Source organism: Microcebus murinus, chromosome 3, assembly GCF_040939455.1.
Source record: "Microcebus murinus isolate Inina chromosome 3, M.murinus_Inina_mat1.0, whole genome shotgun sequence".
In the NCBI taxonomy this organism is placed as follows: Eukaryota; Metazoa; Chordata; class Mammalia; order Primates; family Cheirogaleidae; genus Microcebus; species Microcebus murinus.
The window spans coordinates 7,857,485-7,882,453 of NC_134106.1; the positions used below are offsets into that span (position 1 = coordinate 7,857,485).

General features: G+C 38.1%; 1 protein-coding gene, 1 non-coding gene and 1 pseudogene across 2 annotated transcripts in view; 1 reads left to right on the forward strand and 2 right to left on the reverse strand.

The window, feature by feature from the left end:
- Positions 1–24,969, reverse strand: part of NOL10 (nucleolar protein 10) — a 111,776-nt gene that overhangs the window by 25,597 nt on the left and 61,210 nt on the right. The window contains exons 14-17 of the mRNA XM_012778982.2: positions 9,272–9,398; positions 4,151–4,230; positions 3,911–4,009; positions 2,266–2,355 (exon numbers count right to left, since the gene is read on the reverse strand). Of these exons, the coding sequence (XP_012634436.2) occupies positions 2,266–2,355; positions 3,911–4,009; positions 4,151–4,230; positions 9,272–9,398 (396 nt within the window). The remainder of the gene's footprint in view (positions 1–2,265; positions 2,356–3,910; positions 4,010–4,150; positions 4,231–9,271; positions 9,399–24,969) is intronic.
- LOC142869942 (large ribosomal subunit protein eL8 pseudogene) lies at positions 6,374–7,615 on the forward strand (annotated as a pseudogene).
- LOC142870338 (U7 small nuclear RNA) lies at positions 9,819–9,882 on the reverse strand. The gene has a single exon (XR_012918751.1). It is a non-coding gene; the product is annotated as a U7 small nuclear RNA (small nuclear RNA).

Below are 24,969 nucleotides of genomic sequence, written 5' to 3' on the forward strand. Positions count from 1 at the left end.
AAGTGGCACTGCAAAAAAACTTCACTTTAAAGCAACTCTGAGACATTTCCTGATATCAAAGGGTAAAGGATAAAACACCAGAAGCTCATCCAAACTTAGAAAGGAGTAAGACACTTTGCTGGGGCAAAGAAAAATGCTGGCTCCTTATCTTAAGTTTAGGGTAAGAAGAAAGTGGGTACTGTTCCAAATACTCTTACATGTTCCCCCACCACAAAAAAGCACTTGATTATGCTTTGCTTTTAATATTTTGAATTACAGTATATGAAACAGATCCTAGTTTTCCTATTGTTTTCATTTCATTACATTTATAATGGACAGTAAGAGAACTTTTAATGTTTCAACAAAAATGTTTAAAGGCACAGAATAATGGTAATTTTTCCCACAGACTATGAAGATCATTTCTCATGTGTTTAGTTTGGGAGGTCATCTCTACCATCCTGCACTACCTGTACTCTAAATCTTTGGCTGCCCCCAACCTCAACAGAAGTCTATTAAAGAAAAGAGAGTCAAGGAAAAGGGACTTCTCCTGCATCTTTATTATAATCAACTTTATAATCTGGCATACCATGCTGCACAAACTAGCAAAATTAAATTTTAACTTCAGCGCCCTACCCTCCCTATCATATGATAAGGACTCACGCATGAAGCACTGCTGGGAATGCATAAATCTGCAGCCTAAATTTGCTCTACTCTCTACCTATGGAAGCTTTAAGGCATGTAAATACAAAGATCACTTCCAAGTACCCTGTAAAGTGACAGTATGAAGCTGAAAAGTTACTTCCCTAATCATCCTTAGTCTCGGCTAACAAGAAGATCGATGTGAGTAGTCTGAGGAGAAAGTTAATATAGCAGGGGGCGCTTGCATTTTACACACTTAGAGATATACAGTGGTGTAAATTAGTTCTGTGCACAGCCATAGCACACAGATATAAATTCCAATATTAAGAAGGTTAAGTAATTATTTCAACATTGGCATACTATTCATGTCACAAAAATGGAAACATAAAAGCCATCTATCCATTAACTTAAGGAAGGCTTCTAAAAATTAAGATTTAAATAATATGTTAAAAGAATGTAACAGAGCAGGACAAAGGGATACAGGAAAAGGCTGAGGAAGCAGAGGACTGCAAGAGGGAGCAGCGAGTCTGACTCCATTCAGAAATCAGCATGAAGTGCCCACGTCCAATCCTTGCATGTTATAGATGAGAAAACCGTGACCCAGTGAAGCTAAGGAATCACCCAAGATTATACCCGTGAGTAGAAGAACCAGAAACAAGACTCCTTACCTGAAGTCCCTGGGTATTGATGAAGACAGCAAAACAAAAATAACCACAAAAAGAGTTAACTTATTGTGCATTCATTTACCTGGTTAAAAACCAGAGGACACGAAAAGAATGAGCAAACAAAAAGCCTCCCAAGAGCAGCACACAGCTGTCCCAAAGCTACACGGTTAGCCCCTTAGTCAAAGAGTTAGGTCCCACAGGCTCTTGCAGAGAGATCAGATCTTTGCAACGGATTCCAGTACATAACCAAGCTAGGCTATCTGTCTACCTGCCCGAGCTAAGCAGGTGGGAAACAAGATGGGGAAGAACCCAGGAAGTCTTCATATACCTGGAAGAATTAGAAAAATCTCATCTCTGGACAGTAACAGCTAAACAAGCACTAACCCTTATTTATAACATGACTGATCTTCATCTATTTCCACACTGGTAAAGGACAAGCAGCAGTTACACAGCCTGCTCACTCTCCGTAACATCAAGTCTAAATAAAGATAGGTTACTTCTGCAGTTACAAACAAATCTTGTTAGTACCAAGAAAAACAATAATCTAGATATTTAACAATGAAAGGATTAAGTAAATTATAATACATCCATAAGATAGAACATGCAGCTATAAAAATATTTACAAAGACTTTTTAACAAAATGGGGAATCGCCCTTGTTATTGTCTAGAACCAGAATAAGTATTTTACATATATAAGACTATCTTGCCATTTTTCTTTCTAATTTTAAGAAAAAGAAAACAGAAAGGAAATGCATTAAAATATTAATGATGTTTTCTCTGGTAGGAGTCATATGGGTGGCTTTCTTCTTGATGTTCTTTTCTATTTTCCAAACTTCCCAAATTGAGTATATACTACCTCATAAACAGAAAAAACAAACAAAAACCAAAACTACCTGTGTTTTAAAGTAAAAAGAAACAATTAGATACAAGTTACTATCAAGCAAATTTATCAGTATTTTCTGAGATATTTATAAAATCTTACCTTAACTTTCTTTTTCCATGTAGATTTTTGCTTCTCTTCTTCTTCCTCAATTAATTTTAGTGCCAGCTCTTTGTTAACTTTTGGCAATTTCTAATAGAGAGAGAGGGGAAAAAGCTGTACTAAGATATCTACATTTTACCTTTAAAGGTTAACAGCTCTGTAAGGAATATAATTTCATAAATCAGAGATATCTAATTCTTATTTTTTAAACTTAATTATTCTCAGAGTAGGAAATGAAGACCCAAGTGACGCTATCCGGTGGGACTCATGGCAACTGTGGCTTACTGCTGGGCAGGACGTGCCCCTACCCATGCAGTCCAGCGTACTGACAGGCAAGCTGGGAAAGGCTGTATTTGGGCCACATCAGCCACGGAGGGTCTAGGACCCCCTCACTGATTGACAGGAGGCAAATGGGTCTGGTATTGTAGCTTCTGGCTGGGGTTGCAGGGAACTGCTAAAATGTGACCAATAATGCTAACCGTACTATTTCCTGCTCCTGAATACTAAATTTCTAAAGGGAATCCTAGCTATAAGTCTGACAACTCTCAGGATAAAGTTATAAGCTATCCATTGTCCTTTTCCACTTAGTATTTTATAGTCCATGGTATAGTAAGTAAAATACAACTGTGACAAGCACTGTAAAGTGCTGGGGCAAAAGGGCTCCACAGCCCAGTCTAGCCCAGCTCTCCTTGGCAACACATACATATTCATCATTTTTAAGAACTTTTATGAGATAGTCCAGAAAAAGGAGTAATTACGGAGGGTAACTGCTGAAAACCATCATGAGTCTTCTGAACTGAAAGAGTATATACATACATATATAAAATATATAAATTTTTTTAAAACTAATGTTCAGTTATAAATATTGGCATCATTTGGTGATTAAACGTAATCAACAGGGGCGGCAAGAGAGAGACTGCAGGCAGGAAAAGGGGGGCGGGACTAGCTCTTCCCTGTCTGCTCGCTGCTTGGGTTGGCATCACATAGCACCAGGTCTTCGCCCTGAAGCAACAGATGGTTCTGGCAGCAGTGGTAGATGCTGGTTTGCAGTTTCTAACACTCCCAGGTATATTCTCGTTCTGCCTCAAAGTCTGCAGCACCAGCCTGTGGCCTCTCCTTAGAAGTCTGGGTCCCCTCATCCCATTCCCCAGCTCTGAAGTGGTGGCTGCTTCCTGTAGTTAACCTGTCTTACCGATTGGTTTTGCTTTTTCAGTTCTCCAATACCTGGTTAATAATTCTTTACACTGAATTCTCTCTACTAACACAACTGGTGTGGTTTGTTTCCTGACAGTCTAATGACCATTTCCCATGATCCAAACAGAGAGCCTGAGACGTGGCCAAAGGTCAGTAAGAAATGGGGATTAGCAAAGCCCTAACACTCCCCAAACTGAAAATCCATTTGAAAATGCAATCATATTTTCTTGGTGGCAGTGATAATATCAGTCATTCTAGCATAATTTCCAACAATACCATTACCATAAAGTTCATAGTGATAAAGCTAACAAAATACACCAAAAATATTAGTAAAAGACACAAATTAAAAATGAAAAGTCAAAAAATGAATGGTAGATTTCTTTGGAATAATACACAAAATGAAAATCGAGTATTCTTCTTTGGTAAATTCACTGGTAAGTATAATATTTACCTTTAATTGGACTCTCTGAGCACGTGTTTCTTCTATCTTCTGCCGTATTTTATCTTTCCTATATTCTTCATAAGCAAATGGATTTACCATCAATTTCACCTTTTCAAAATGAAAAAAAATGGTATTTATCAAAATCATTTTCATATTCACCCTGTTACTCCAAAGAATAGACAGATCCTTTACAAATCATAAGTATGTTTTATGAAAGTGCAAGTAGAGAAGAAATGGCTTCGTATTTACCTTGTGATAGAGTCTTATGTCCATGAAAAATCCATGCATATATGCCCTGAGAAAAGGTGATCCAATGAGATGTGTGAGCCCTGGGAAAAGTTAATCAGAAGAGGTGGGTCCTTATGGAATCTTAATTAATATTTAACAGTTTTTCTTAGACAAAAATTTTATTTTAATAAGATTTCACTTCTGAGTAAAAATTTAAGGATTAGAAGAATTGCTAATCTTCAGTATCTATGGAGAATATTTAAACTACTTCAGCAATATCATCCTTATTTTAAATGTAATACTAAGAATAAAAATGATGAAAAAGTCTTTCGGAATTATGACAGACTGGTAATGAGAGCTCCTTATATAACCCTTTGAGTGGTTCTCGGACTTTTGGTTTCCACAAACCAATTCCACTTAAAAAATAATACTGAGGATCAACAATAAATTGCCAAATTCTATATTGCCAAGTAGGAATAGGGAGAAGGGCAGGAGGAGAAACATTGTTATAGCTCATAATTTCCAAAAACAAAGGACACTGTCAGAACAATAACTTAGTTAAGAACACAGTCTTTTTAAGAAAGAGGAGCTGGCCGGGCGTGGTGGCTCATGCCTGTAATCCTAGCACTCTGGGAGGCAGAGGTGGGCAGATCCTTTGAGCTCAGGTGTTTGAGAGCAGCCTGAGCAAGAGTGACACCCCATCTCTACCAAAAAATAGAAATTAGCTTGACAACCAAAAATATACATACAAAAAATAAGCCGGGCATGGTGGCATATGCCTGTAGTCCCAGCTACTCAGGAGGCTAAGGCAGGATTGCTTGAGCCTAGGAATTTGAGCTAGGCTGACGCCACGGCACTCTAGCCCGGGTAGCAGAGTGAGACTGACTCAAAGAAAAAAATGAAAAAGAAGAAGAAAAAAGAAAGAGCAACTGACAAATTTCTACCAATAGAAATTTGGTAGATAAATATACCCAGGTAGATAAATATACCCAAATGTCTATAGATAAATATACCCAGGCACTTGAATGACGACGTTACACACACACACTCTTCAATGTGGACTAATGAAAGGTTCACTACCAATCAGGGTAATACCTTTCACAGAGTTTCCTAGTTTTAATAGATTACACTTAGAATTTGTGGTGCTGGTGGTCACATGAGAATGCTCTGCATACATCACAGGAATTATGTATTAATTACAAATATTTACACTGGAAAAAGTTATGAATCATGTGACATTCCCAGGAGGAGCATCTATGGTATGATATTAAGTGACTGTCTTCCTAAGGAAAACATTACTCTGCTTTCCAAATTTTAGAATTATGTATCCATCTAGACCAGTAAATCAGACATTAGGCAAAAATCACATAGTAGTACAAAATATTATATACAGTACAGAACAACATAAAAAAGGCAAAATTAAATTTAAGATAATGTCATAATTGTAAGACTTCATCAGAAAAATATTTTCATAGAATTCTCGTTAGGTTAATATAACTAAAGGGTTTAGACTTTCACAGTGGAGTCTCAAAGAGGGCTGAACCTTAATGAAATGTACCAATGCACAACAATCCAAATTTATGCTCCCGTACGTGTTTATTATGTAATCTTCCCTCAAAATAATTGGTCTGATTAACTATCAAATTATAAAATACATATACTGGTGATAGCAAAAATAATTTTTGTTTTCTCTACTAACATCACAGAATTATTCCAAGTTAGGTCCTAAATAAATAACAAGCAGAAAGCTTTTCACAGCAAAATAATCCTCAAAGAGAATCTGACCACAGTAGCAGTTCCCACAGTTAGCTCCACAAAATATTTGTCCCCAGAGATCTTCTGAGGAAAAAATGGTTCTATGGTCAAGTAAGTTTGGGAAATGTTTCATCCTTTCCTTCTCTGCCTGGAGATTTATAATATATGGTTATATTAAAGGCTCCAAGAAATCCGTAAGGAAAGAAATTGATTTAACTTTGCTTAACCTTAGAATTTCCCAAACTTACTTGCCACAAATCTCTTAAAATAATAGTTAGTATTCACTCACTGTATTTTAGACACTGTGCTATTTTGCAGGTGTTATCTGATTCATTCTCTAAGCAACTCTATGGGGAGGTACCAATATTATTCCCATTTTACAGATGAGGAAACCAACGCTTAAAGAGGTTAAGTAAATTTGCTGTCACACAGATATTAAGAGGCAGAGGTAGGATGTAAACCTGTGCCAGTCTACCTCTAATGCCCACGATGTTAGCCACTGTGCCATCCATGCAGTCCTTTCACAAAAGAAACATTCCAAGGAACAAACTACAGGAAATAGAAAGCTAGAAAATCTGTGAAAGGCCATACCTCACTTCTACTTCTAAGATAACCTATTTAGAAGGTTTTATATAAGATGGGGAAATGATAACCAATGCCTTACTTAATATTAAAAGATATTAACAATACACATTAAAATGCTTTCTAATATAACTGGTATTTTGTTGAATATTATATCTACTTCTACAGTTTTAAAAGTAAGCAGTATATTTTAACAATATGCATCTTAAATTCTATAACTGCTTTCCTCACCCAAGATAAACACAATAAAGAGACTGAAAAAGCACCCACGATGTACTAAACATGGTAGTTTTTTTAAAAAAAATCCACAAAATAATGCCTTTTTCTATTCAATTTAAAAATGTAGGCTCCAGCCACCCAAGATGCTGAAACGAAAGGCGCCAAGGGGAAGAAAGTGGCTCCGGCCCTACCGTAGTGAAGATGCAGAAGGCCAAGAAGGTGGTGAATCCTGTTTGAGAAAAGGCTGAAAAACTCTGGCATTGGACAGGATATCCCACCCAAAAGGGACCTCACCTGCTTTGTCAAATGGCCCCACTATATCCAGTTGCAGTGGCAAAGAGCTATCCTCTATAAGCAGCTGCAAGTGCCCCCTGCCATTAACCAGTTCACCCATGCCTTGGACCCACCAAACAGCTACTCAGCTGCTTACACTGGCCACAAGTACAGACAAAGCAAGAGAAGCAGCAGCAACTGTTGGCCCAGGCTGAGAAGAAAGCTGTCACCAAAGGGCACGTCCCACTAAGAGATCACCTGTCCTTCGAGCGGGGGTTAACGCTGTCACCACCTTGGTGGAGAACAAGAAGGCTCAGCTGGTGGTGATTGCATATGGCGTGGATCCCACTGAGCTGGTTGTCTTCCTGCCTGCTCTGTGTCGGAAGATGGGGGTCCCTCACTGCATTATCAAGGGGAAGGCCAGGCTGGGGCGACCAGTCCACAGGAAGACCTATACCACTGTCACCCTCACACAGGTTAACTTGGAAGACAAAGGAGCTCAGGCTAAGCTGGTAGAAGCTATCAGGACCAATACAATGACAGATACGTGAGATCTGTCCTTATTGGTGAGACAACATCCTGGGTCCAAAATCTGTGGTTGGCATTGCCAAGCTGGAAAAGGCAAAGGCTAAAGAGCTTGCCACTAAACTGGTCTAAAGGTACACTGTTGAGTTTTCTGTACATAAAAATAATAAAAATTATCCTTCAAAAGAAAAAAAAAAGAATGTAGGTGAGTGTGACACAAGCATATTATGAAAATTATGTTGGAGATGTTTAAGAAGCCACTCAGTAGGAAGATCTTATTTCACTCTATTTCATTCATAAGTCATTTTTTAAAGGCTAAATTCAGTTCCTTTCTTTATAAACACATTAAAATTTAAATGACTCTCCTGGTGGTAAATGGCAGAAAATAATTCTGCCTGGATTAACTGCTATGAGACAGATATACATTAATAATAAAGTTTAAGAACCACTCAATCTAACTATTACATGATTCTATTTTCCTTTAATATTCAACTGCTATGGCACATTTATTTGTTCCAAAGTTAAGGCCAGGCCCCGTGGCTCACGCCTGTAATCATAGCACTCTGGGAGGCCGAGGTGGGCAGATTGCTCGAGGTCAGGAGTTCGAAACCAGCCTGAGCAAGAGTGAGACCCCATCTCTGCTAAAAATAGAAAGAAATTAATTGGTAACTAATATATACAGAAAAAATTAGCCAGGCATAGTGGCACATGCCTGTGGTCCCAGCTACTTGGGAGGCTGAGGCAGGAGGATTGCTGGAGCCCAGGAGATCGAGATTGCTGTGAGCTAGGCTGACGCCACGGCACTCACTCTAGCCTGGGCAACAAAGCAAGACTCTGTCTTAAAAAAAAAAAAAAAAAGTTAAGTAAGTTGCCCAGACTGTAGAGAATGGATCCTCTAAGTTTTCTCACTCTCAGTAATTTGCAACACTGTGAGCTACGCTAACGCCACAGCAACAGAGTGAGACTCTGTCAAAAAATTAAAAAATAAAAAAAATAATAATAGCTTGCAACATAGCCCCTTGCCAACAACAGAAGAGCACCACGTACTCTCTTTATCCTACAGAAGAGTGCTAGGCCAGCAGGATAAACGTACTCTTCCTGGGGGCTGGTATGGCTGGGGAAGCGCATAAACTCTGGGTTTAAATCCCAGCTTTCAAGTTTACTACCACTGAAGCTTTGGGCAAGTTACTTTCAACTTTCTGTGCCTCAGTTTCCTTATCTATAAAATAGAATCACAGTAGTACCCATTCCATAGGGATGTGAGTATTAAATGAATTATATGTAGAATGCTTAGACTATCACCTGCATACAGTAAGCCGTAAGTTTTTGCTGTTCTTATAAGACATTTCTTGGCTTCTGACCTTTAAACATAAAGTAACTATTAAGGTTCTATTATATTTGAAGACTCAACCAATGGGTTCTAAGTTTTGGTTTGGGTCTTCTATAAGCAAACTGGTCTCTGAGGTATTTTCAAAACTTGATTATACTTGAATAGCACTTGAAAAAAATCATTGCTTTGTTGACAAATATTTTTTCTATACATAGTCAATATTCTAAAAAAAATTATTTCTCTTTTAAAATAAAAAAAACTTCAGTAGGTTAAATTTACCTGAACCTTTCTCTAAGCAGAGATCACCAATCTGACAATTTATAGTACATTTAATATCTGATTTGGCAGAAAGGGAAGACTGGAATATCAGACAAACTTGGCACAGCCCATTCTAATGTTCAAAACTCAAAAAAGGTAGAAATAAAATAATTTTATAAACATTTTATTATATTTTTTACCTAAATTTTCAAGGTCTTTCTTGGTGACAAATTTATAATCATCATAAACTGTGCTTTCTGGATTCTCTTCTAATTCTTCCGTCAAGTTGTCCAAGAAGGAACACCACCTAGGAGCAGGACCCAAAACCTGTTGGTGTTTATTAAAAGTTAGCAAATGTACATTCTCACCATGTTATCTAAATCTTAGTTATCTTACAACCAGATTTTTTAAGCTGCAGGCTTTCCGATGTGAGAACACCGGGCTCAGACAAAATGGAACTTCCAATGACGACTTAACCTGTTTATTTCAATAGCAATTAATTATACAGGGAAAAAAAAAAACCCAAAATCATAATGGAAATTATTAAGTAAAGTTTAAACTTTTTGGAAAAGGGAAGGTAGGAGGAAAAGAGTTATAACAAAGAAAAACAGCCCCTGTTAACACCCTCTTCAATTAAAAAAACAAAGTAGATGTTGCCATACTAATTTAGCTATATTATTTTGCCTGATTAAATGAAAAAGGGTGATTTCCTTCACCCCCAACAAAGCTATTCTTTTTTTGGGGGGTGGGGGTGTCTTCAGATAAGGACCAGAAAACCTGCTAGACAAATTCTAAAAGAGCTATAACACTGAAAAACAATTCTTAATGAGCATAAAATGAGTCTTGTAGACAAGTTTCATATTAGCACAATCTACATAACTTTTAAAAGGCGAAAGTAAAGGTTTTTTAAGACACAAACTATCAAGAAATGCAAGGTATTTTTAAAAAGTCAAGGTAGAATACTTTTTAAAGGAACTGCTATGATTTTAAGTAACTTTAGGACAGCAGCTTGAAGTCAGCAAATGTTTATATTAAATGCTATTACATAGAAAACATTGTGCTAAACCAAAGCCATTGACCATGATCTCCCTGGAGAAGTTCTCAAAATCTAGCTGGGCAGAAAGGCATGTGCACTCACATGGTCATGTAAAGCAATGAACTCAGATTGTGTGGCGTTCAAAGGAAAGATGGATGGGAAAAACAGGGAAGACTGAGACACTGAATAAACATATTTGAAAGGACCTAGAGTTTGGAATGAACATGTGAGCAAGCTAGGCAAATCATGGGGCATTTTCTGAGGCTTAGAGTTTAAGTACTAGAGTCACATCTTATAATGGTGTGCTACGTAAAACAGCAAGCTTTTCTTCTTTTAGTCAAGATGGAAAGCACACTAGTATTGCTTTTCTAAAATATAAGATCCAAGGTATTGTCCTTTTGGAAGGAGAGGGACTTCATCTGTTTTGTTAACTGCTGAATTTCCAGCCTAGAATAGTCCCTGCCACATAGTCAGTGGTAAATAAATAAACCTATTCACACATACAAATTTCATGTGTACAAGATCCTAAAACTTAAAGGTGCTCTCTGGCAAAAGTATTTTTTAAATGGTCTAATTTTCCTTATTCAAATAAAAACACTCAAATTCCTTACCATAAAACTATCGCATATAAGAACACTTTTTGGTAAAAGTCAGATCTATTTTGACTCCTATGCAAGGAGGCACTGGTTACCCCAAGTGCCTCAAAATATAATAGTTTCATGTTTAAATCAATCATAAACATGGGCTTCAAAGACAATTAAAAAGATTATACCGTGCACACTAACTTTTGAGGGTGAGGGGCAGGAATACGAAAATATCAGGCCAGATCTGAATTTATTTTCATAGTCCACTTTTTTTTTTTTTTTTTTTTTTTTTTTTTTTTTTTTTTTTTTTTTTTGAGACAGAGTCTCGCTTTGTTGCCTAGGCTAGAGTGAGTGCCGTGGCGTCAGCCTAGCTCACAGCAACCTCAAACTCCTGGGCTCAAGCAATCCTGCTGCCTCAGCCTCCCAAGTAGCTGGGACTACAGGCATGTGCCACCATGCCCGGCTAATATTTTTTTTTTCTATATATATTAGTTGGCCAATTAGTTTCTTTCTATTTATAGTAGAGACGGGGTCTCACTCTTGCTCAGGCTGGTTTTGAACTCCTGACCTCGAGCAATCCGCCCGCCTCGGCCTCCCAGAGAGCTAGGATTACAGGCGTGAGCCACCGCGCCCGGCCCATAGTCCACTTTTATAATACAGTGTTCCACAATACTCTTTTTGGTTATCTGGATTCTAATTTAGTTGTTTTAAATTACCTCTCAGGGGATGGGTCTAGTTATGGTAAATAATCTCTGCGATCAGAATCATGGCCATTAGATTTTTATAGGAGAAAGTATTTCCATCAAAAACAAAATTAAATCTAGTGGTTGACTTTATTAATCACATTTCCCCAGTTCCTTTTCAGAGAAAAAAACATCAGAACCACCATAACAAAGTTGAAATTACTGATTTACATTGGAATGAATTGCAGGTTTTATCCACATCAGAGCTTTTCTCAGAGGCCGAACATTAAGTTGCAAAAACAATGGCTGGTTTAAACAATAAAGGGGCTTAACCATGTGCCACAGCTCTCTGATATACCTACAATAACCATAATATTGATGTGTGAAGCTTCCTTGCTGCCTTTGTAGCCATAACATATGTTAAACCTCAACTAATCCTTAAAATATATTATTTCCTAAATTTCAGGTTTTACAACTTGAAGAAAACATTCTTTTTAACCACAGATGGACTATTACTACTAAAGCGGGTTTTCTGTATTGTTGTTATACTGTTATATTCTGTACTTTAATCAAACTGATTATTGCTTGTTTATCTACTTTCATGCAAGTTTTGAGTTTTGTTTCAGAAAACTGGTGAAGACTGTTCTACTTTAAATTTTTAGTATCTATTAATGACCTTTCACTTTTACTTTATAAGAATTTCTTAAAGGCACAGGTCAGTAAAAGCAGAAAACTGAAATGTGATTTATCAGATTGCTAGAAAGAGATAATGTGGATCCCTTAGCAACTTCAATGATAATCAACCAATCTAACTGGAAATACTTGGTCCTCCAAAATATGAAAGAATCTTTATCTGTCAACATGTTACCAGAAGGCCTCAACTCCAATGCAGCCAAGTATCTGCTTGTTCCAATCCATTTGGACAGAAGAACCAATTTTAATGGATATGAAAATACATGCCACATGCCCAAGATTACCACTGCTTCTGTGATTACAACCTGCCTTTAAGATGTTAATTATAAATGCTTAATTTTAAAACTCAAAATTCTTATATATTCCAGGAATGGACTACAAGTCAGGAAGAAAATGGATGAATGTTAAAATTCTTAAAGAGTTGACAGATACTCCTTCCCCAACTCCACTTTTGCAAAATCACTGTGCTACATCCCAAAGCTGTATGAAGACAGAAAAAAGATTGAGGACTACTGGAAGGATGGTTTTAACAGAACAAGGGTGGCTAAAACAACACAGTACTATTAATATTATAGACAAAGACCCAAGATGTACTCACTCAGTATAAATGCCACATTTTTTTCCACTTATAGTACTATTGAGCATGACAAAATAATTTCATTATTTTACCTACTATTAATATGAAAGAAAATAACTGATAACAGAACAGGCACAGAATTTGAAATTATTATCTTGACTTTTCAACTAATGATGTAAAAGATAATTTAAAAAGTTTTAGCAACTGAAAAAATTCTTTCTTTTTGAGACAGAGTCTCACTTTGTTGGCCAGACTAGAGTGAGTGCCGTGGCATCAGCCTAGCTCACAGCAACCTCAAACTCCTGGGCTCAAGCAATCCTCCTGCCTCAGCCTCCCAAGTAGCTGGGACTACAGGCATGTGCCACCATGCCCAGCTAATTTTTTCTATATATATATTTGTTGGCCAATTAATTTCTTTCTATTTATAGTAGAGACGGGGTCTTGCTCTTGCTCAGGCTGGTTTCGAACTCCTGACCTCCAGCAATCCGCCCGCCTCGGCCTCCCAGAATGCTAGGATTACAGGCGTGAGCCACTGCGCCCGGCCTGAAAAAATTCTTAATTACTCCACTTGTTAAAACTGTAAAAACAAATAAAAAATAACTCTGAACCAAAATGGGTTTATGTATACATGGGAAACTATAACTGATATATACTTATAGAAATATATAATATAGAGCACAAATAGAAAATATATATCTAAGCACATGCCATCAATTTTTAAAATATTCTTTGATAAAATGTTCAGAATGCTTTACATTACACAATGTGAAATAAGATATATTTTTAAAATAATAATTGGAAAGAGAATGATGATAGTGTAAGAAAGTATCCAGAGCTTGGCATTGGCCTGTCGTCCCAACACTTTGGGAGGCTAAGCTGGGAGGATCACTTGAGCCCAGGAATTTGAGACTAGCCTGGACAACATAGCAAGACCTTGTCTCACAAAAAAAAAAAAAAAAAAAGAAAGTATTGCATAGAAAAAGGACCTGAGTATATTCTTTTCAATTTCGGGGGATAAAACTTGAACCATTAAATTAAAGAATTAGATTTTACTTTCATTTTCATTCATCACATATTTATTATGTTCTAGGTACAGTATACCCTATAAAAATAGGTAGCAGGAGGAAACCAAAAGGAAAAGAGTTGTTTTAAACACAGCAATACTTATGTAAAAGGACTAGATAATTCTTAATTTCTTCAACTTCATTTTTATTCAAAAAGTTAACTGAGTATTTACTAAAAGTTAAGTGTTAAATGTCAAACATAAGTAAAATAAAGTGTGGAAAGCAATCAAGTACTGTTGTACAACAGGATTAGTGCCATAACAGGAACATTTTTTAGTGGTTCTGGGAAGCCCTGTATCTGCCAAAGCAGATCAAGACAGCTTTGCAAGGAGCATTTGAGCTAGCTAGGCCTTGAAAAACTCTGAGATGTTATGATTTTATAATTAGTGAAGCTTAACTGCCATATTAAATAGGTATAATTTAATGGTATACAAAATTAATATATTTTACTCATTATTAATTATTCAGAAAATGCTTGGTTAGAAGAATTGTCAATTTTACCCTTTAGTAATCTTATACTATTACAATCCTAAAAACCCAAGCTAAATTTTTTCTATGTTATAATGATACTATTAAACAGGTAAGAACTACATTTACTAACTAACAATGAGGAGTTTGAATATAAAATAGTTTTAACACCTAGCAACCATATAAATTATCTAGTTATTCTGTTATACAACTCTTTTCAGGACATTCTAAAAGTAGATATAAATATTAGTTCTGGAACTAGAGCAATAATAAAAATAGTAACAACAAAAATAATAATAATAGCACTAGCAACCCATACTCTAAGAGGTGGAGGGTTTTATACCCCATTAGAATTTAAACCGAGGTCCAACCAGAAATCTGTTATTCTTATTGTGAGGCCATAAACCTTTATCAGACAAAACTGGGGCCAGAGTGTGTAACACAGAATTTTTTGCATTTTAAAAAGGTAATACAGTATGTATACTGCATATGATGTAAAATCTTCAGTGAGGTCTGGGTCAGTGGCCTACGATCAAATATATTAACACATATGCAGCAAAACCCACACATATTCACACCAGTGATCTGGAAGAGCCTCATTTCACCACAGGTTTGAGTCCTAATGAATCATGCCAGCCAAGGTTCGCCATCAATGAGCACTAAACAAATTTTCAAGGCTTTTTTGATTTTAAAATTGCAGATATGAGATGACAAAGCTATACTATAATATAAATACACATATTATATGTAGCTATATACAGTAAATATATACTAAATATAGCTATACTATAATGTAAATATCTCTGACCACTATTATGATTAATGATAATTTTTCAAATTGTATAACCTGCATCTCCAGTGGGAGAATGGGATTTTGCCAATTAAGACCAACTCTGAAATCACAAATTCAAAGAAAATTTCCTTTTCCAACTTTTCCTCCCTTATGTTGAAAGGCCCCACTAGCACCAGCATACATTTTCAGATTCTGACAGCTGAGGCTTTATGATTGTAATAAACGATCATAAAGCCTAAAATAAGAGAAACAACTGGGTAAGCCAAAGGGAGTGGCCATGTCTTTAAGTATGTAATTGCATTTGCAACATAATATGCTGCCTAATTGCATATCCAAGTTTACATGCATTTGTGTGAGTAATTATGAGTCATTTAAAGGTACTCTACTTGTTGTGTTCCTAAAAATCAGATTAGCAAAGGAACAATTTAATTTCAACATTAAAAGATTTATTTAAAAAAAATTATCTGCCATGATTCAAGGGCTAGGGTAGACAACACACCCCAAGCAAACATTTAAATGCAAAATTAAAACAAATACTAAGAACTATAGAGAGCTTTCAGTTAATAATGGCACCCCATCCTCTCTCATGCCTTGTAGACTAGATTCCTCCCCCAGAATCCTTGGGACCAGCACTTCAAGGCTCCAAGCATGTGGGAAGACAGAATGAAGCACAAACCTGAAGAAATGGGGGATGGTGGAGTTGGTAAACACCTAAATTCCCACTACCCCTAAGGAGAGAAGAGGATTAATTCTCTGGAGAAGGGAAACCAAAGCTGTTCCACAGGGTGAGAATGGGGCAGGGGATCACCAGACACAAGTGACTGGAGCTGTGGGGCTGAAACCAGGACAATTAAATGGCAGTCTACATATCTAACTATGGGAACCTCAGCTCCTTTTCCTAGCTCCCAGAATGCCAGAAGCCAAACATATGTTGTTGGGCTTCTACTCTAGCCAACTTGAGTCCCTAACACCTCAGAAAGAAATAGGGGTGGGGGGAGGCGGTTCTTCTCTGGAGAAAATGAAAGATGCCACAAGATACACTTCAAGATATCATTTTCTGGGAATAGTCATTAGCTGAAGAAACTACCAGTGGACAAGACCACCTTAGTGCCTCATTACTAAACAAGCGTAGGTTGTCAAAGTCCACCATTCACCTATGCAATTAAGAGTTATTGTCAGGCACTTTTGCCTTTATAGCAGATACACAGTGAGCAAAACAAACAAGAATCTCTGCCCTCAAAGAGCTTACCTTCCAGAAAGGGGAAACAACAAACACACATGGGAAAGGCGTATGGTGTAGACAGATGGAGATAATGCTGTGGGGAAACAAGCTGAGAAGAGTAATGGGGCATAGAGTGGAAGGGGAGAAGGGATGGACACAGTCCTGAAGGAATGGAGGGAGAGACTCACGAAAATACCTGCCAACTGCACAGGCCTTGATCCCCAATTGTTTGAGGATCAACGAAAAGACCAGCCCAGTATCGCTTGAACAGATGGGATAGGGTAGAGCAGAGGATGGGTCACACAGGGTCTTTCAGGCCACTGGTGAGCTTTGAGCAGAGGAGTGACATGATCTGATCTGCATTTATAAGGATCACTCTGGCAAAGGCTGGGAGACTTACTGGTTCCAAGAATTTAAGGAAATCTCTGTTCAACCATCGCCTGACAATTAAGCAAACGAAGCAGGGACTTAAGGACCACACATAACAAAGAATCAGATTTTAAAGAATTAGTCCAGGAGAGTCACTAAACAAACCAACAACAACAAACTCTGAGGGTGGGGATGGGGGAGGGACTGAGTTCCACATTTCCTAATTTTGACATTTAAAGCATCCAATTTTCAACAAAAAGTTATAAGACATGGAAAGAAACAAGAAAAGCATGGACCATTCACAGGGAGAAAAAGCAGTCAATAGAACCCATCCTTAAGAGAAAGGTTCTTTTAGTAACTCTAAACTTACTAGATAAAGACTAGATAGTAACAGTCAGCAACTGATGAATGGATGAACAAGATGTGATATATCCATACAATGGAATATCACTCAGCAACAAAAGGAATAATGTACATAATATGACAAGGATGAACCTTGGAAACTAGCTACGTGAAGAACAGACCACATATGATAAGACTCTGTTTATATGAAGTGTTCAGAAAACGAAAAGCTACAGAGACAGAAAGTGGATCAGGGGTTGCCTGGGACTGGGCGGAAGGGAGGAGAAAGGAGAATAACGGCTATGGGGCTTCCCATGTGTGATGAAATATCTTGGAATTAGATAGTGGTGATCACTGTGTAACTCTGAATATACTAAAATCCACTGGAATACACATTTTAGAAGGATAAACTTCATGGTATGTGAATTAAATCTTAATAAAGCTGTTATTTTTTTAAAACCTAATTAAGGATCACACATTGCTTTAGATTATTATGTCTCTTGAGTTTCCTTTAATCTAGAAGAGTACCTGCCACCTTTATGCCTTTCAGAAAGTGGACGTTTTCTAAGAGTTCAGGCTGCAGATTTGTAGAGGTCCCCACCGTCTTCCTCTGGTGACTGTTCCTTATAATGAGATCCAGTCAAACGTCTCTGGTAATAGTCACAGTGGTGATGCTGTGCCACAAGAATACAAAACTATTTCTACCGTAAGGGTTTAGCTTTGCAACAATTAGTATTTGTGAAGTCACGTGTTTATAGCATTTTATTTTCATGAATCTTTATATGTGTATATTTTTTTCATTATTTTTTAAATTTGGAATATAAAATGAGGTTCCAGGAAGGGAAGCCCAGAAACAATTTGTCTAGGGACCATCTCCCAGGAGCCATTTCTTTTTTTTTTTTTTTTCCCTACAGCACTGAAGTAGAAGCAGGAGCCATTTCTTAAATGGGCTTAAATTCCTGATAAAAGCTACCCTGGTCTGTAGGAAGAAAGGCCAGAAAAATGATGAAATATTTATCACCCTCCACCAATATACACACAAATAAATTAGAAAAAGAGATTTGAGGATGGGGCACACTTCAGTTCTTTTCAAAAGGAAATGAAAGAAAATTACCTTTTAGCAAACTTATCTGAAAAGAACATGTCTATAGATGTACTACCTTGTTTTCTTATTTCACTAAATGAAAAGATATACAAAATCAATTCACTTCTTTTCCCTTTTAAACTTTTAACTTGTTTCCTTATTTCACCAAATGAAGAGCTATACAAAATTAATTCACTTCTTTTCCTTTTTTAAACTTTTATTTGAAGAGAAACTTAGCAGCATTCAGAACACACAAGCTTGGTAAAAAAACAGATATTCCTACTAAATTTAGGAATAAAGGTAACTGAATTATTCTCAGAAGAATCACTGTAGTTTGAGCAAAAACTTTATTCAAAACCATGAAATTTCTTCATAAAACAAATTTCTTAAGGTTCTCTTTTAAGTTTTCAAAACTGGATTTACATAACCTAAGTTATTCTAATCTGAGGTAGAACAAAAAGCTTTACATTTCTGTCTGCTTTTCATGAAAAATTATAAATGGTATTTTAACAATAGCATGAAAAAAATTCTCAGTTTACATTTTCCTTTAATTCTCAAGGAAATAAAAAAAAGAAAATCTTAACACTGCTTCAATCTTCTTCAAAGTCCACTAGTAGCTGAATGAGAAAAACAGATGTTTCTTTTGAGGCTTCCCATTCATTTTTTTCCTGAAGCTCCTGGCCTTGTACCTTGGCTACAAACTGCCATTTGATGTTTATCAACATAGTACACTTGAAATTCTAGTGCAGTTTCCTAGAGTTCACACACACAGTTTGCAAGAACAATGACTGTAAGCAATGCTAAAGTCCTCTACTTTCAGCCTTTTCCTCTCTCAATGTCCTAACTATGCTAAAACGCTAAGCTTGCACACATGCACACACCCCCCCCCCCACGGGTGCTAAAGGCACTAGGCCAATTTTTTTATTACATGAGAATGTATTTATCTTTTTGATCACACACCTGGTAATGAGCACTCCTCAAGAACTTGTTTTGTCATTTTATTCCTGCCAAGAGTTACACAGATGGCTCAGTGTGTTATCCTTGGTTAGCACATCAGTAGTTTCCTGGTTCTGCCCTATTTCCTTGCAGGCAAAGATGTTTACTAACAATTTTCAACATATTCTGAAGTCTATATAAAAACTAAGGGTATTAAAATATTTAAAAATACCCAGGAGAGAAAACTTGGCATAAACAAAGAATAAAACTTTAAAAAATTATATGGACATTTTTTCTCAAGGTTCTACACCTTAACAGTGCTATTCTAGGAAGGTCAAAAAATATTTTGACACTGTTTCGCAGTTACTGATTACCTCCAGGAGGTCATGCATGGAAAAGGAAATCCTGAAGCACACATTTTCAATATGATTTCCCATATGTCCTTCAAATAAAGCCAAAGGAGAGGACAATACTGGCACAGCAAAGGGCATAAAACAATCAATTTGGACTGAACTAAATAAAATGTAGGACCATAAAAGTACTTAAGTAACTTTTTAAAGTCCTAGATGGAATGTCTGTTTCAGAATCTTTTTTTTTTTTTGGAGACAAAGACTCACTCTGTTGCCCTGGCTAGAGTGCCATGGCATCAGCCTAGCTCACAGCAACCTCAAACTCCTGGGCTCAAGCAGTCCTTCTGCCTCAGCCTCCCGAGTAGCTGGGACTACAGGCATGCAGCACCATGCCTGGCTAATATTTTTTTCTACATATTTTTAGTTGGCCAATTAATTTATTTCTATTTATAGTAGAGACGGGGTCTCGCTCTTGCTCAAGCTGGTTTCGAACTCCTGACCTTGAGTGATCCGCCACCCTCGGCCTCCCAGAGTGCTAGGATTACAGGTGTGAGCCACCACGCCGGGCCTTTCAGAGTCTTAAATATGCACATTGCCCTCCGAGGTGATAAACAGGATTCCCAGACATGTGGCAATATTACTGTTTTTATTAAGATATATGACTTGTGGGTGTACAGGGCTGGGGGAGGGAAGTAGTATGTATGTACTATTAATCCTCTCTTAGTGAAGTCTTAGAATAGATCCCAAAGACTTCATGTAAAATCTAACTGCTTCCTGGGAGGTAGTCTTGATCTTTTCTTTTTTTGGTTCATCTCCATAGAAATGACCAAAAATTAACTTTGGGCTGAGTGGCAACCATGGCAAAAGGAGATGCACAATAGGCAGAAGGATACCATTTACTTGATAAAGGGAAATATACTGATGTGTCTGGAAGGAGAAATTCTCTCTTGGAGCTAAACTCAAGCAGTGTATCATAGATCTTTAAAGGAATTCGGCAATGGAAAATATTTATTTGAAAGGTTTACAAAAGAAACTTTAGGCCAGGCACAGTGGATCAATGCTTGTAATCCTAGCACTCTGGGAGGCTAAGGTGGGAGGATTGCTTGAGCTCAGGAATTAGAGATCAGCCTGTCTCTCGCAGAGGTCCTCAAACTACGGCCCACGGGCCACATGCGGCTCACCATGGGCCACATGTGGCCCACCGAGGACATTTATCCGGCGAGGGGGGAGGGGAGGGGAGGGGAGGGGAGGGGAGGGGAGGGGAGGGGAGGGGAGGGGAGGGGAGGGGAGGGGAGGGGAGGGGAGGGGAGGGGAGGGGAGGGGAGGGGAGGGGAGGGGAGGGGAGGGGAGGGGAGGGGAGGGGAGGGGAGGGGAGGGGAGGGGAGGGGAGGGGAGGGGAGGGGAGGGGAGGGGAGGGGAGGGGAGGGGAGGGGAGGGGAGGAGAGGAGAGGAGAGGAGAGGAGAGGAGAGGAGAGGAGAGGAGAGGAGAGGAGAGGAGAGGAGAGGAGAGGAGAGGAGAGGAGAGGAGAGGAGAGGAGAGGAGAGGAGAGGAGAGGAGAGGAGAGGAGAGGAGAGGAGAGGAGAGGAGAGGAGAGGAGAGGAGAGGAGAGGAGAGGAGAGGAGAGGAGAGGAGAGGAGAGGAGAGGAGAGGAGAGGAGAGGAGAGGAGAGGAGAGGAGAGGAGAGGAGAGGAGAGGAGAGGAGAGGAGAGGAGAGGAGAGGAGAGGAGAGGAGAGGAGAGGAGAGGAGAGGAGAGATCAAAGAAACAGCATTAAACTATAATTTATAAAGGCCAAAGTAACATGGTTGAAGGAAGTAGCTTGATGACCTCAGTTAACTCTCAAATAATTTAGAGCTATGCTGTCCATTAAGTTAGCTACTAGCTATGTGTGGCCATTAAAATTAAAATTAAATTAAATTAAAGATTCAATCCCTTAAGTACACTAACCACATTTCAAGTGCTCAGCAACCACATATGGCTAGTGGCTACTGTGTAGGACACAGCAGATCTAGAACGTTTCCATCATCATAGAAATGCTGGTGGTATGCTTTGGTTTACCACAGCAGTCCCCAGCCTTTTTGGCACCAGGGACTAGTTTTGTGGAAGACAATTTTTCAACAGAAGGATGGGGATGGAGTGGGGAGGTGAAGTTCCGGCAGTGAGGCAAGCAATGGGGAGTGGGGGAACAGAGAGGCTATATATACAGATGAAGCTTCACTTGCTGTGCCAGGACTCCCCCCTACCCCTTCCTAGGACTCCCCCCTACCCCTTCCTAAGTTTCATGGAAGACACTTTTTCCATGGACCAGGAGAGGGCTGGAGCTCAGGTAGTGGTGCATGGCCAGGTTCCTTACAGACCATGGACCCATACCTGGCCATGGACTAGGGGTTGGGGACTGCAGGTTTAGAGAATTAGACAGCACTGGTTTAAAGAATTGAAAAATATGGGTGGTAAATATGTGTGATAGGAAACTATGTAAATAAATTATGACATATCTATACAACAAAATACTACACATTTATTAAAAAGAATGAGTCTGATTTATAGATTTATATGTGCTGACCAGAATGATATATTGTTAAGTGGCAAAAAATGCCTTTCAGAATAGTATCATAACGAGACCTTGATTCCGTTAAAATAAATAGACATGCTAGTGTGTGTGTCCATTGTATGTGATGTGACTACTGCAAAGACTATGCACTGAGGTGTTAGCAATGGTAATGGGAGGGGTGCTTATGGAGGACTTTTCTAGGTTATGCATGTTTACAATGCTTAATTTTTTTAATTAGAGCATTTTTTCTAAAGCAAGAGAATAAATAAATAACACCCCCAAAAGGATATAAGCGTAAGTACAGATATAGATACCAAATGGCTATCAAATCCCTACACTATCAGACTAAAACATCAATTATTTCAAATACTCTTTGTGAAGAAGCAGAGATCCAGTCCATAATTCAGGATTGAGGCTATCAGCACTTGTGCTGTTGACTGAAGAGACTTTCAGAGTGTAGATAATAAAGATGATTTTTTTTTCTCCAGAAATTTCAAGAACCTAACTCACAACCTTTGCTCTTTTCCATGGAGATAAACCAGAAAAACAAAAGATCAAGACTCCCTCCCAGGCCACGCGCGGTGGCTCACGCCTGTAATCCTAGCACTCTGGGAGGCCGAGGTGGGCGGATTGCTCAAGGTCAGGAGTTCGAAACCAGCCTGAGCAAAAGCGAGACCCCATCTCTACTATAAATAGAAACAAATTAATTGGACAACTAATATATATAAAAAAATTAGCCAGGCACAGTGGCGCATGCCTATAGTCCCAGCTACTTGGGAGGCTGAGGCAGCAGGATTGCTTGAGCCAGGAGTTTGAGGTTGCTGTGAGCTAGGCTGACGCCATGGCACTCACTCTTAGCCTGGGCAACAAAGCGAGACTCTGTCTCAAAAAAAAAAAAAAGACTCCTTCTCAGGAAGCAGTTTAACTCGTATCTACAGGAGAGAATTTCAAGACTGTTCATTCCCCAAACTGAATTTAGCAACAATCCGCCTTATCTCTGTGAATAGTGTCTTATTTCAATTCCTTCTCATAGAACAATATCCCTGATTCTACCACCTTTCTTTCCACCTTCACTGGCTAATTCCTACATGCCCTTCAAAATTCACCTCAAACTTCATTACCCCCTCTGCTGCTCCTACTTAAGGCAAGGTGACTTTTTTAGTCTCTTATAAGATCTTGTACAGATCTTATCACCCATATTATATGTTCCCTAGCTAGACTATAAATTCCTACGCAACAAAGTTAACATCTTAAAAATGTCTTTGCTATCTCAGGCCTTAGTGCAGGCATATGAAAGATACCTACTGTTTGTGTAATGAATGCCTCTGCCCCTCAAAATACTCAGAACTAACAACCAATTAACACAGACTATTTAGTTAAGCCCACAATGACAAAAAACATATGGGGTCATTTTCCTGACTGGCCAATACAAAAATAAATGATACTTGCAAATTAAAACAACAATGAGATACTGTATCGCTATACACCTATTAGAATGGCTAAAATGCAAAACAATGGTAACACCAAATGCCAACAAGGATGTGGAACTATAGCAACTGTCTTATACATGGCTTTTGGAAATACAAAATGGTATAGACACTTTGGAGGACAGCTTGGCAATTTCTCACAAAACTAAACATATTGTTGCATTATGATACAGCAATCAGGGTTCTTAGCATTTACCCAAACAAGGTGAACATTTATGTGCACACAAAAACCTACAATGAAAGTTTAGATCAGCTTTATTCATTACTGCCCAAGCTGGAAATAACCAAGATGTCCTTCAACAGATGAATGGATAAACAAATGTGGCACAGTAAACAAACTTGCGGACAGTAAAAAGGCCGGTGATTGCTAGGTGCCTGGGGGGCAGACAGAGGGAGGAATGAATAGGTGCAGCACAGGAGATTTTTAGGGCAGTGAAACTATTCTGTATGATATTATAATGGTGGATACAAGTCATTATACATTTGTCAAAGACCATAAAATGTACAACACCAAGAATGAACCTTAATATAAACTATCAACTTTGGGTGACAATGACGTGTCAATGTGGGTTCACTATACTTCTCACTCTGTTATAAAATGCTGATGGTGGGGCAGGGTGAAGGGGAGGGACTTGGGCACTCTGTACTTTCCACTCAACTTTGCTGCGAACCAAAAACTGCTGTAAAAAATAAAGTCTACTGAATGAACGGATGGTGTAACCATGTGCAAACATGCAAGAAACATGGATAGGCATATCTAACCTTTCTTTCAATATGTCTCACTACTGTTATTTATATATTATTTGCTTTCCAACCAAGAATAATGTTCCTCAAGAAGGTAAAATACACAACATCACTGAAGATTTGTGCCCATGTAAAGATCAAGTATTTATTCCCATTTAATAATTTCCAACAACTACTTTTTAGAGCAATTTATAGTGCTAGTAACATAAGCCATCCCCATCTCTATCTCCCCAAAAAAGCATGGGGGAAAAGCTGATAACATGAAAGCACAGAGATTGGTAGATAAAGAATTTGCTATATTTCTCTCTACTTTTATGTATATTTTGAAATTTTTTCATAATAAGATACATTTTTTAAAATAATCAATAATATTCATTCCTTTAAACCAGAATGAATTTAATGAGAACCTATTAAGTATGAGACACAGTTCCAGGCATCAAGGATACAGCAAAAAGTGCAAGATATAAAGTTCCTGCCTCACGGAGTTTATATCCTAGTAAATGAACATCAGAAGACAAACTTTCCTGGGATTTAAGAACACTGAAGCAAAGAAAAGACAATGTAAGCCTAGAATTTTCTTATTGTTTTCTATATAAGCTGGGGATTTATATAGCCTAAACTCCTTGTATAACCTGCCTTCTATTTTTAAGGAAAAAACTAAAACAAAAAAAACCACAAGAATAGGTAATAGGCATATATTATTCAGATAAAACTACGACAGTACTCAAACATCACTGGTATGAACACTATATTCTTTCACGGCCACCTAAGTGACTACACCACCAGGACACTGAAATACTAGCTTCACTTCCCACTCTATCTTGTACAAAACAAGGGTGGTAAAGAGATCAACCTGGTGAGCACCAAGAAGGAGGGAAGAGCCAGAACTGGAAGACAAGACCTTTGAGGAAGTCA